A 13,773-nucleotide genomic window follows, 5' to 3' on the forward strand; every position below is an offset into this window, starting at 1 on the left:
TCCCCCTTCCCAGGGTGTGTTGGGGGTTGTTATTGTTGTAGACTATGTCTGTGCTGGGGATCAGCTTGAGGTGAAAGCTTAAGGTCATCTCAGATCTTTTCTGAGCTCACATCTTTCTCTGGGTTTGTGCAATGACTTTCTAAATCCCCTCATATTGTGTGTGTATCAGTTGTTTTTGAAAGTCCTAATCCCTAAATGTCTGGCTCCCAATAGGGGGGAAAGGGGAGAAAACCCAACTGTCCCTATAAATCTCTGGGAAGCCACTTTAGCCAGTGGGTGTTGAAAAAATGATGACCTGCCTCTGTGTCTGTACATCTCTGATCAGAAGCCGTAATCTGCAATCAGAACACAGAACCCTGATATTTGGAGGACAAGGTCCTTATTGCCCATCCCTCAATAATAACACCACCTGAGCGCTTTATATACAACATCTCAACAAATCCTCGTAAGAGCGCTGTGCAGCCAGTACCATTGAAATCCCTATTTTGAAAATGAGGAAACTGAGGTTCACAGAGAGAAAGCCATTAGACCAGACCTTCAATTCAGGAAGAGGCTTTCAGTTCCATAAAATATGTGAGAAAGAAAAACAACCCTTGGTATCTGGGAGCTGACCTGACACAAATAACGGGGTATTGGTATTTCTAGGAGCCAGCCTAGAGTTCACAGCTAGGTCACTGAACATAAACAATTTCATAGAACGCCAACATCACGCAAAGTCTCTCTGTGACTGTGACGAACCAAGACAAAAACAAGACCACTCCATAATCACGTCTGAACACAGACAAACAGAAACACTGTCCAAGCCACAAAAGACTAAACATCTCCCTCTCCCATTCTTCTCACCTTCCAGATAAGATAGAATTACTCTCACTTCCTGACAGCACCCCATTCAGAGAAAATCTCCACTTCCTTGAACTCATCCCCAAATCACATAAGACAAGCCCAAATTCTGTAAATCTGTTCTCACACTTTCTTACTGAAATGTTGTACCATTCTTATGGTGTGTACCTTCCCTCACTGCAGTTAGTCAACAAATCCAACTTTGTTGAACCACAAGTGTGTTCCTAGTCTTTGGCTGAAGTGCACTGGCACCTGCCAAGTGTGTACCCATCTCAAGGCCTTTGCATGTGCTGTGTGCTTAGTCCAGACTTTGCTTCCTCTGGCTCATCTTACGTAGTCTGCTCAAATGTCACTTTTTTTAGAGAGCCCTTCTCTCTCCATCCCATTTAAAATAGTCACTGTATTAGTTTGCTAGGGCTGCCATAATAAATGCAGCCATAACAAATGACTGGATGACTTAAACAACGGAAATTTGTTTCTTCACAGTTCTGGAGGCTGGAAGTCCAAGATCAAGGTGTTGGCAGGGTTAATGGCCTGCAAACAAAAGTAATGTAGATCCCTCCCAGGTCAAAGCATTTGACTATCCTTCCTTATTCCATAGCAGCTAATGATGCTGCACGTGGTGCAGCCTCCACTGGCCATGGTATTTGAAGGGACTGTGTAGAGCAGAGCTCTCCACCAACCCACAGTAGACATGTAAGATGAGAAAAAAAAATGTGTTAAGACACTGAGATCCCAGAATTCTTTTGTTACACAGCATAACCTAACTTATCCCAGTTAATACATCCCCCACTAGAGTGGAAGCTCCAAGAGGGCAGGGACTTAGCCTGGATCCTTAGTGCCTGTTGAAAGATGAGTAAACAATACTTATTTATGGAATAATTGGATATGCCAGGCACAAGGTGAAGTTGCTGGGCATGGATTATTCTAATAAAAGGTGGATCTAGAAATGAAACTGATCCCAGAACCTGGGACTGAAGCCACTTGGCCACATTCCCACTAACTAACCACTGTGTTAATCCAAACCTGGACCGTTCCAAGAATTTGACATCAGTAATCTCTTGAAAGCTTAATAACACCATAGTTTGTGATGGAAAGTTCTAATATCCCATTTTACAGATGGGGAAGTGAGGTTTAACAAGTCTCAGCAACTTGCCTAAAGGTCGTGTAGCTCACATAGTGCTTACCACAGTCCTGGTACAACTGATATTTCCTAACCGTGGATGCTGTGACAAACATGGTTGGTTATACCAAATAAGCATTCTCTTCTACATCTCTCCTGCATACAAAGCCCTGATTTTTTTTGGAGTCTTCAATGACTTCTATGGTCAGAGAAGGTTATACTTCCCCAGTCCTGGAGAACAAATTCTGATTGGCTTAAGCCAATCATGGAAATTTTCCTTACTTTCAGAGATTGATTTTGATCTGAACATGGGACCTAATTCTGGCCAATGGAACTTTAGGAGAGATCTGATGGGAGGATTTGGGGAATGGTTTTAACTTTATGATATAAAAGAATACTGCTTGTAGGAGACATTAGCTGCAGTAATTATTACTGACTGCCATTTTCTAAATGTTTCCTGGACATATTAGAATTCCATTTCCTTTGTTGGGTTGGTGAACTGCTAGTGCCATGTAACCATTTCTGGCCAATGGTTTGTGAGCAAATGACATGTGTCATTTAAGACCAGAGCATTTAATTACAGACATGAAATCCTACAGAGCTTTCCTCCTCCTTTGGCATAAAACTGGAAATGTTTGGAATGGCAGTTGCTCAGTCATCCTGTATCCCTGAGTGATTGTAATGCCAACCCACAAGGGACATGGAGCATGAATGGGAAGTAAACTTGTGTTATTGTAAGTCATTGAGATTTGGATGAAGTTTATTGTAATAGCAAATAGCCTACCTTGAGTGATACAGAAATTAGTATCAGGAGTGGGGTGCTGCTGTAATAAAAAAAAAAACAACAACACATGGCATTGGCTTAGATACAGAGCAAAGGGAAAAAGAAAATTATTTGAAGCCAGAAGGATGGAGATTATTGCCTGAAATACTTTGGGAGGCAGATAACATACTTAACGAACTTGCAGCTTTAGGGGAAGCAGTTGGAACACAGGACACTAGGAGTGAATATTGGCCAAAGATGGCCCCAAATCAGGAAGACCTTTGAGAGTCAAAGTCCAGTTAGAACTCAGATTTTGTCAAGGATAAAATCAAGGATTAGCACCAATCAAATCATTATTAACCATTGTTAAGATCTCTGAATAAATTAAGGTACTCCCAGGAAACACTTAAGATAGTCTGAGGTAGACAAAATGGCTTAGAATATGGCTTTCCATGGATGCCTGATAGATTCTAAGGTACCTGCAATGAGAGAGAGGGAGAGCGAGGGGGAGAGAGAAATGAGGAACATCTTGAACAGAACTGTGGATGTGGGGGGTTTGTACATGGAGTTAACTGGAGACTTACAAGAATCCTTAGGTCCCACACTTTAGGAGACAGAAAGCAGGCTGAGAAAACTGCTCATGTGCCAAGGAGGGCACATCTTCCAATGTCACCTGAGATGTAGCCAAGGAAGATAATGGAAAAGGGGGTAAGTCCCTGAAGAGTGAAGACATAAGCTACAGCGAGCAAAGATTTGGGAAGCTCCCCACCCTTAAGGAGTTGATTTGGTACTAATTAAGGAACCCTCCCCATCCATAAGATAGGAAGTCCTTACAGTATCTTTTCACTAGATTTTAGAAATGATACAGACCAGTGATTTCTGCGTGTCTTGCCTTATTCCTCTTTCCAATTGGGCATTTTGACCCATTCCATCATTGTATATTGGGTATGTGGAGGGCAAATAATTTGACTTTTTAGTTCGCTCGTTCTGACATAGGTTCACTCATTGTGTTTCCTGCCCATCTCTTGCGGACATTTGAGTCTTTGACTCTACAGCCTACACCAAGCTATTTGATGACATGAACTGAATTGGACTCCCGGAAGTGCAGTGGATCAAGGTCCATTCCACTGCCCAGGGCTGATGCCGACTTCTGTGGGTGACTTCACAATGCCCCAATGGTTGCCAGCCTCCTTCTGTAGTCTGTAGGTGGCCATGTTGGCCACCTTGTGGCTGCTTAGCCTTTCTCTCCCCACTTCGTGGGCCCAGATATCAGTCAGCTGTGCCTACAAGAGTCTCTGCCAGCAGGCCCTACTCTCAGGCAATGATGTTGTCCTGCACTGTGACCATCTCAAGGCACGCTGGTACTTCTCTTCCATTCTGGGGGAGGATCTCTTGTTGCTCTCCTCAGTGCCTAACATAAAGAAACTGCCTGGGGGCAGCCTCCAATTGACCAACCCTCAGCCCTCCCAGACAGGCCTCTATCACTGTGAGGACAATGACAGTGCCCTCGTGGTAGAGTATGAGATTGATTTCCAAGATGTCACTACCCTACACATTACGCACAAAGGCCTGGGCCAAAAGCCCCTGCGGAATGAGACCCTGAGTCTGGGTGGCAAGGAGCTCATCTTCACCCACTGGGATCCCAGGCAGGACTGTAACCGCTGTGGGGAGCCAGGTGAGCGCAAACGCCTGGGGTACTGCTACATCGAGGAGCCCCTGGAAAAACCCATGCCCCGTTGGCTCTATCTGCAAGAGAGAAGGTGCAGTACAGACGCATGTGGCCTGAGATGCAGGTGGAAGCTGACCTGTGGGTATCACCAGTCCCAGCTCTTCCCAAAAATGTTATACACGGTTTAGCAGGGTGCAAGTGTCAGACGTAAAATATTAATGCCTTGTAAAATTCATGGCCCTGCTATTCCATTGTGAAGCAACAACAAGGCAGATCTGAAACTTCCAGAACTTCTGCCCCCGAGGAGAGGGAAGCGCTCACCCCTCACATCCCAGACACCATTGCCAAAACACCTAAGGCTTCATGTGGTGCCCAGAGATGCAAAGATTCCTGCAGAAAGGGGAAATGTTCATGGAGAACTAAAGGGGGTCCATTGGGAAGCAGAAGCAGAGAATAATGACAATAATAGCAAACATTTGGGGATCTCCTAGCCTGGTCAGAACCCACACCCTTTGCAAACGTTATGTCCTCAGAGCCACCCACGAGGCTGGGGTTACTATGAACTTCTTTTTGTAGCTGAGAACACTAAGGTACAGAGGGCTCAAGCAAGCTGCCCGAGGTCACATAGTGAAGTTGGGAAAGGGCCAGCAATGGAAGAGTGAAAGGAGACCTCTGGGCGGCCCCCAGCCCTGCTCCCAGGAAACCCCCAGGGCCCTGTAACCACAGCAGCCCATCGGGTAGCAGCTGGAAGTGGATCCAATGCCCAGGCCTGTCTGCACAGCACTGAAGGCCGCCCAACCCACACCAAGGCTGTCAGTGCCCTACTGTGCAGGGCAGACCCTAAGGTGACCCCAGTGATTCCCAGCTCCTGGTGTCCGTGCCTCTGTGTGACTACCCACGCCTTCCATGTAGATGGTACCTGTGACTTGCTTCTAACCAGTGGAATATTATGAAGGTGTTGGGTGTCGCTCCTCCTACTGGGTTACGTTACCTAAGACTCTGTCTCAGCCCGCTAGAGCAGGAGAGTCTTGTTGGCCCGATGAAGTAGGCAGCTGTGTCGAGGAAACCCGCTTGGCAGGGAGCTGTGGGCAGCCTCCGGGAGATGCAAGTGTTCGCCCTTTGAGGGTGACAGCCTCTGTCACACAGTCGCAAGGGAATGAATTCTGCCGACAACTCGAATGAGTTTGGAAGCAGATTCTTCTCCAGTTGAGCCTCTGGATGAGAACACGGGCTGACCGACACCTGGACTGCAGCCTTGTAAACCCTGGGTAGAGGACTCGGCCAAGCCACGTCCGGACTCCTGACCCACGGAAACTAGGGGATCGTGAATGTGTGCTGTTTAAGCTACTAAACGTATGACAATTTTTTATGCAGTGATAGGCAACTGGTAACACCCAGCCATACGCCCCAGTCCACCATGAAGTCCCCTGAAGCTTCAGCTGTCACACGGATGGCTCCTGGAGGCGCCAGTGACTTCCTAACTCCCCTGAGAAGCCTGCTGAGCCAGGGGTGGCGCAGGCTGGTAGCCAGGCTCCCAGGAGAAATCCATATTCATGACAGTGCTCCCAGGAGAAATGCATATTCATGAAGGGTGGGAGTGGGAGGGTAGGCATCCAGCTTCCCCAGCCCTTGACGGTACAACTCAGAGGCACATTCCACACCTTCTCTAGGAGGGTCCCCAGTGATCCCAGTGTGCACAGCGACAACCAGCTCATTAGGGCACCTTTTATCAGCTTATCCCCTGCCCCACCTCACTGTCTCTTACCTCTGCTTCCCGAGAAAATATTCTTCAAATATTTTTTCAGCCCCACGTTCCCTCCCCTCTCCTGGGACTCCAAAGACATGAATTTAGAGCTGCTGTTGTCTCACAGGTCCCTGAGACTTGGTTAATTTTCCTCCAATCTTTTCTGCTCTTCAGGTTGGAGAATATTTACTGATCTGTCTTCAAGTTCACAGGCTTCTTCCTCTGTCATAGCCATTCTGCTGTTCAGTCCATCCAGCGAGCCTTTTCCTTTGGTTATTGTATATTTTAGTCCTAACATTTCCATCTGGTTGTTCTTTATAGGATCTTCTATCTCCTCATTGATATGTTCTATTTTCATATTTGCTTTTAGGGAATCCTTAACTGAGACACCAACGTTGCTAACTCAGTGGCCCCCATGAGCCACGCAGGAAACGTAAGTCAGGGAAAAGGCCTTGGGAGGCTGCTGCGATGTAAGGGATCTTACCCCAGATTGACGGGCCTGGTACTTCTGAAAGTTCCGTGTGATTCTAGAGATCGAGATGTTTGAGTGAAACTATCCAATTTATGAATGTTGGCTCAAAACTGTTTTCAAACATAGTGCCAGCCAAATGAGACATATCTGCAGGCTGAATTCAGCCCATGGCTGTTAGTTTGTGAGGGCTTGCTTCAACCTTGATTGGGGTCAAGTGTATATTTCCATTTTTGATTATTCATTCAACAAATATTTGCTAGCTGGAGTAGCCAAGGACAGCTTCTCTGAAGAGATGACATTTCAGATGAGCCCGAATAACAAAAAACTGGGCAAGTAGGGATCTGGAGGAAGGGTGTATTAGTGTCCTATAGCTGCTGTAATGAATTACCACAGACTTAACGGCTTAAAACAACACACATTTATAATCTTACAGTTCTGAAGGTCAGTAGTCCAAAATGGGTCTTATTTGGCTAAAATCAAGGTGTCAGCAACTGGATTCCTCCAGAGGCTTGAAGCAGAGAATCCTTTTGCTTAAAGCCAGCAACACTGTATTTTCAGATGTCTCTCTCTCTCTGACTCTCCTGCTTCCCTCTTGGAAGGACCCTTGTGATTATATTGGGCCCACCCAAAAATCCAAATTAATCTCCCCATCTCAAGATCCTTACCTTAGTCACACCTGCAAAGTCCCTCCCACCATGTCAGGCAACACATTCACAGGTTCTGGGGATCAGGAGCGACCCTCTTTGGGGGGCCACTATTTAGCCTACCATAAGCAATTCCAGGCAGAGGTAGCATTTATAAGGGCTCTAGGTGGGTGTCTGCAGTGGATGGAGGACTACCAAGGAGGTAGCCAGGGGCCAGATCGTGTAGGGCCCTGTGGGCCAAGGTGAGGGCTTTGGACTTTATTTGAAGTGAGATGGGAGCCATGGGAGGCTTTTGAGAAGTGGAGGGACATGATCTAACATTCATTGAAAAAGGTAATTCTGACAAGGTAGAGCTCCTTGCAGGTAGGGGTGGGGGCAGCCCACAGGTTGGAGCAGGGAGTAGCAGCCACTCTCCATGTAGCCAACTGGCCAATGAGAAGCTTTCGTCACCTAGCAGGAGAAATGCCACCTCTTCCCCACACCTCCAAGTGCAGTGTAAGACACAACATGCCCCATATTCCATCTTTAGCCATCTTCTTCTACCTTTTCCTTTCCATATTATAATTTTGAAAAGACAATTTTTAGAGCAGTTTTAGGTTCACAGCAAAACTGAGGGGAAAGTACAGAGATTTCCCATATACCCCTGCCCCACACATGCATGGCCTCCCCCATTATCAGCATCTCCCACCAGAGGGGTCCATGTTACAAATGATGAACCTACATTGACACATCATAATCACCCAAAATCCATAGTTTACATAACGGTTCAATGTTCTGGATTTTGGCCATTTTGATAGGCGTGTAGTGGTAGCTCTATTTTTCACGGGAGGAAACCAAGGGCCAGAGAGGTGAATTCACTTGCCCACGGATACAAAGTTCGTGTATCAGTTACAGCTGCAAAACAAAACATACCCCAAATCAGAGATTGAAAACAGTAAGCATTCATTATTGCTTACAAGTCTACACACCAACTGGGTAGTACTTCTGGTCTCAGATGGGATCGAGCGTTCGTGCTTCTCTGATCATCAGTGGGCTGGGGTTGGCTCTGCTGATCTTGGTTGAGCTTTCTCACATGTTTGGGAGGTGGCTGTCTGTAGGCTGGACCAGGTGCCATTAGCTGGGGAAACTGGACTGTCCTCCACGTGGTCTCATTCTCCAGCAGGCCAACCCAGGCTTGTCTACAAGGTGGTGGCAGGGGTCCAAGAAAGTGAATGGAAGCCACAGGGCCTCTTGAGGTCCAGGCTCAGAACTAGCACATGACCAGGGACTGGGACAGGGTGGCCTTGGCGTGCCATGTGACCTGAAGGTCAGGTTTGGGGGAGGCCCCTGGGCAAGATATCAGTTATCTACTGCTACATAAGAAACCACCCAAAACTCAGTAGCTTAATACAACAATTATTTATTTCTCTCTTCAGTCTGTAGGTTGGTAGTATAGGCTGGGCTCAGCTGGGTAGTTCTTCGGGTCTTGGCTGGACTCATTCATGCATCTGTGGTCAGCTCTTGGTTGGTAGATGGCTCTGCTTCAGGGGGGATAAATGGCATTTGGTTGGGGAACCTCCAGTCTCTTATCTTCCAGCAGGTTAGCCCGGACATGTTCATAAGGTCATGGCAAGAGTCCAAGAGAGCAAGCGGGAGCTGGAAGGCTTTTTGAAGCCTAACCTTAGAACTAGCACAGCATTACTTTCACCATGTTCTATTGGCCAAAACAAGTTACAAGGTCAGGCCAGATTCAAGGGGTGGGGGAATAGACTACATCTCCTGATGGGAAGAGTGACAAAGTCACATTGTAAGTATGTATATATAAAGGAGTGAAGTATTACGACCATTATGTAATCACTTTACCAAGGGCAGTAAGTAACACAGCTGGGATTCTAACCCAGGATGACTGCTTCCACATAGCCTTCCCTTGTCAAGGTGTATCACTTCTGTCCTTTCTTTAGCTCCTCCACCTCCTCTAATATCTGCCCTATCTGTTATTTGAGCCCTTCAATAGCTTTCTGTATTAGAACACATTTAACTGCAAGTAACAGAAATCCAAGCAAAGTGGTTTAAGCTAAGAAGGAACTTATTGGTTCTTGGAATAAGAAGTCTAGCAGGTAGGTCCTGCTTCAGGCACAGTTAGATCCAGGTGCTCCAAAGACATACTCCAATATTATCTTCCTTCATCTCTCTATTCCACCTTTTTCTGTGCTGCCTTAATCCTCAAGCAATGCTTCCAAAGAATAGATGAGGACCACTCCAGAATCACATCACAGCAGCTTAGCAACCTCGATGGAAAGAGAGCAGACCTCCTGTAACAATAGCAACAATGGAGCACTCGCTGTGTGCCAGGTGCTGTTCTAAGCACTTAGCAAGTATTAACTTATCACTCCTCACAACACCCTATTAGGCATAATCATCATCCCCATTTTACTGATGAAGGAACTGAGGCACAGAGAGGTTAAGATCCATGTCTAAGGATACATAGGTAATAAGTGGTGGGGCTGGGAGCTGAACCCAACCAGGTTGGCTCCAGAGTTTTTGCTCTTATCTACTTACCTAGTCTGGTGGGAAAGTAGTAATAACAGCAAACGCTATTCAAGCAGATACTCCGACACTGTCTGGAACATCAGAATATAATAATAATAATAATATCCATGTAATCCTTCCAGCAACCGTATGGGGTAGGCACTGTTATTATTTCCATTTTACAGATGGGGAAATTGAGGCACTAAGAAGATAGAGAACCCTAAGGTCACGTGTGGGGCAACTGAAACTTGAATCCAGAGAGTAGGATCCAGAATCTGTATCTGCTGCCTTTAGGGTCCCACTCCTGAGCCAGGGATGAGGTCAGCCTCTGAGAACTTGATGTAGTGAGATGGAGGGAGGCCCCAGGACAGCCCAGCGCTCACCAGCTGGGTCTGCCCCTCCCTCCTCTCCCCTCCACCCGCCGCCTGGCACAGCCTTCCCAGAACCCACGTGTGAACAGACTGACCTAATGCAGGCTGGGCCAGAGGGCTGAGTCCGGACAAACAGGCAGTGGCCAAGAGAGGCCGTGTGAGGCAGTCCCGAGGTGGGCGTGGGGTGGGAGGGACAACACCTGGTGTCACGGGGCAGCTGGGGGCTGGAGCCCACGACTTTGACACCCGTTAGACCTCTGCAAAACAACCCTTGCCCACCGACTGCCCTGACAGGGAGGCTGGCCAAGATGCCAAGTCATATTGAATGCATTTATGAGAAACTATTTATAGCCTTTTGATTTTGCCGACTGAGAACCGGGTAAGTGTAGGAACATCCCAGGAGCAGAATCCAGGTGAGGCCACCCGCCCCTTAGCAAAGACAGCGAGGGCACTTGGCCACGCGGGCTCTCATATTCTCGTGACCACCTGTGGTCCTGGGGAAACCGAGCCTCTCTCATCCTTCATAGGTGGGACGTGGCAGGGCTGGAAATGGAATCTAGAAGGACTCAACCCACCCAGAAAACCGCCTTGGCTGCCTGGTCGGGACCCTGCCAACAAGTCCTCTGAGGACAAAACTCTTTCCTCAGTTGTCCCTGGGAATCTTTGAAACACTGTAGCACCTGACACTTGTTTCTTTCCTCACCCACCCCTTCCTCCCCACACTCTCCCTTCCTCTTCGAGATTAAAATGTTTTCCTCTTTCTTCTTTATGTCCTTTTATCAAGGCAATCATCATAATACAGTAGGTAGCATTAGAGAGAGAGATCAGGTGTGCCCTCAGCCCTCCACAGACAGAAACTCACCAGCCTCAGCGGACTCTAATAAATGCTATTCGTAGCCCCATTTCACAGATCAGGCGAGTAATCCACCCACATCAGCTAGAATGCCAAGTGGCTCCCCCAGGCTGCGTCGCCTGGTGCATTTAGGATTTGCCACCCTCCTGCCGCTGACGCTCTCAGCACTTGCCCCAGCCCGTGATCCCGTCACCGTGGCTGATACTCAAGGAGGCACCAGAAATGAATCAAGAAACCGTCCAGCTTTGAAGGAAGCTGACGTTTGGTTTATTCTTACTCTGCAGTGATCATTGGTGGCCCCCAGTGTGATTGCTCTTCAGGGGGGTGCGGGGAAGTGCTGCTCCGTGCCTCAGTTTCCCCCCCCATCCTTATTGTTGGAAGGATCAGATGCACTGATATGTGTACAGTGCTTAGAACAGTGCCTGGCCCAACACGCACTTCATCAGTGTTTGCTGTGGTAGCTGACGCCATTGTTATTCAACCCTGGCTTTGGAGAGCTTGGGCAGGACACCGGACGAAGCCCTGTGGGTTTGCCCACGTGGACTACTCCTGGCCACATGCTTCCAGGCTGGGCCTTCCCGGCTGTCAAGCTGTCCAGCCTCCAATGCGGACCTCCAAAACTCCATCATCAGCTCTCGTTTTCTCACCCCCTCTTCCCAGATACCGTCCGTGGCGTGTGGACGCTCACACGAACGAGAGGTGCAGACACTTGGGATCGCATGAGCGGAGGCTGCCAGATTCTGAGAATCATAGCTTCCGGGCCTCATTTCCCGACGGCCGCTGTGGCAGTGCCCTGTCCCCGCCCGCTACCCCGCCCCCGCCCCGGGGCTTCCCCCTCCACCGCTTCCTCCCTCCAGAGGCGAGCGAGCGGTAGTCTCGGCTTCTGCTGTTCCTCCTCTGTCATAGTTTCCACGTCTCTTAACAAGATGTTTACGCCTCTGGCTTTTGATTCATCAGTGTTACCCACAATGCCATTCTCTGTCGACTTCCTGCCCTGGAAGATGAGGATTTGATTCCTACCACCCTCTTCTGATGTAATGATACCACTCAACCTCCCGGGGCTTCAGTTTCCACATCCGTAGATGAGAATCATAACTGTACCTCGTAAGTTCGCTTGAGGAGCAAATGAAGTCATTCACGTGACATCCTTAGAACAGGGCCTTGGCTGTTGTTATAATCATCTTCATCATTTCTGGTTTCTCTATTAGTTATCTTTCTAACTCTCAGTAACAAAGATCTCCGTTTCTTCTTAACTTTTCTCCCCCTTGACCTGGAATGTGGGCATGGCCGTCATTAGCCGTTGAGGACAGCATCCGTGGGTGACACTGCAGCAGGACAAAAGGGCCAACCGGGCTGTCGCCAAGAAAGATCCAGAATTCGGCCTGGTTTGAGCCGCCGTTACTTTAGGTATCTGCCACAGCAGTGGAACTAATTGCCCAGGCTTTTACTTTTTCCCCAACATTTAATTATGAAAACTTTCAAAAAAAGTTTTGAAAAGTTAAATGCATTTTACCATAACATGCATATACGGCTCATATAGATTCTACAATTGTTAACATTTCTCCGTATTTGCCTTATCGTATACCTGTCTTTCCCTCTATTGATTCATCAATCCATATGGTTTCTTTGATGGATTTTTAAATAAGTTATAATGAAGCATTTGAAAGCAGACACCAGTACTCTTTTTTTTGGCCCACCACGCATGTGGGATCTTAGTTTCCCCACCAGAGATGGAAACTGTGCCCCCTGCAGTGGAACACTGAACCACCAGGGAAGTCCCCGGACATCAGTACTCTTAACCCTTAAACACTTTAGCATTCATGTCACTAACTGGAGTTCAATGTTTACAGTTCAAAAGTGAGGTAAAATTTGCATACAGTGACATGCACACATTTTAAACATGTTTGCAGAGTTTTGACTAGTTTATATACTGTGCAGTACAAACCCCTATTAAGGTAAAGAACGCTTCCATCATCCCATAAAGTTCCCTTTTAAAGTTCCCATAAAGTTTCCAGCCCCCAAAGCAATCATGGTTCTAATATTTTTATACATTTACCATTAAATTATCAAGGTTGATACATGTATGTTCTGGGAGTGATCTTAATTCAATTTTGTGGGTTAGCAGCTAGAGCTGAAAAAAATTCACTGTTCCCTTCTACAGAATATGGGACCATAGTCAACACCATGATGCCAGCAGTGCCTGGGACTGGAGAGGATGAGGGTCTTTCAGTGTTGACAGCCAGGACCATTCTGCTGAAGGCGGTGGTCTGAGCACTGAATGAGCTATACTGTTAAAGTTCCTGTGCCATCTCGTGTGCATCACTTATCCTGGATGTTCTGCATCAGATGTTATTGGCTGAAGTAAGGGAAGAACAAATTCCAAACACCTTAAAAATAAAAGCCTTTATTATTTGACAAAACAACTAGTTCCACCAAGGTAGGGAGGCTCTACAGAGGTCAGTGCCTCAGTTGAATGGTATCCTCATGGACTAAGATTCCCTGGCATGTTGGCAGTGTCATCCCTCAAGGTGGCAATATGGCTGCCACTGTTCCAGCCTTCATTTCCTAAAGATACAAAACATTACAACTTTACACTTCTTTTTGCTAAAATCCTACCCCACCCACTTTCCCCCCATATTTTCAGCATTTAGCCTCTCTGATTTTGCTCTTGGTACCAACCACGGGAATTCTTGACCTTGGCTTTGAGGCTGTTGGCTCTTCTAAGTGCCAGTGAAAAAAAATTACAGAAAGATAAGTGGAAAAAGTATCTTTCCTTGCAGCTTCAG

The 13,773-nt window shown here is 47.1% G+C and overlaps 1 protein-coding gene across 1 annotated transcript; it reads left to right on the forward strand.

Annotated features, from left to right (window-relative positions):
• Positions 1 to 3,938: 3,938 nt before the first annotated feature.
• FAM187B (family with sequence similarity 187 member B) lies at positions 3,939 to 11,861 on the forward strand. The gene is made up of 2 exons (XM_059999278.1): positions 3,939 to 4,486; positions 11,648 to 11,861. Exons 1-2 carry the CDS (start codon positions 3,939 to 3,941, stop codon positions 11,859 to 11,861), a joined length of 762 nt encoding a protein of 253 aa, XP_059855261.1.
• Positions 11,862 to 13,773: the final 1,912 nt, after the last annotated feature.

This window comes from Delphinus delphis, chromosome 20, assembly GCF_949987515.2.
Source record: "Delphinus delphis chromosome 20, mDelDel1.2, whole genome shotgun sequence".
Taxonomy (NCBI): domain Eukaryota; kingdom Metazoa; phylum Chordata; class Mammalia; order Artiodactyla; family Delphinidae; genus Delphinus; species Delphinus delphis.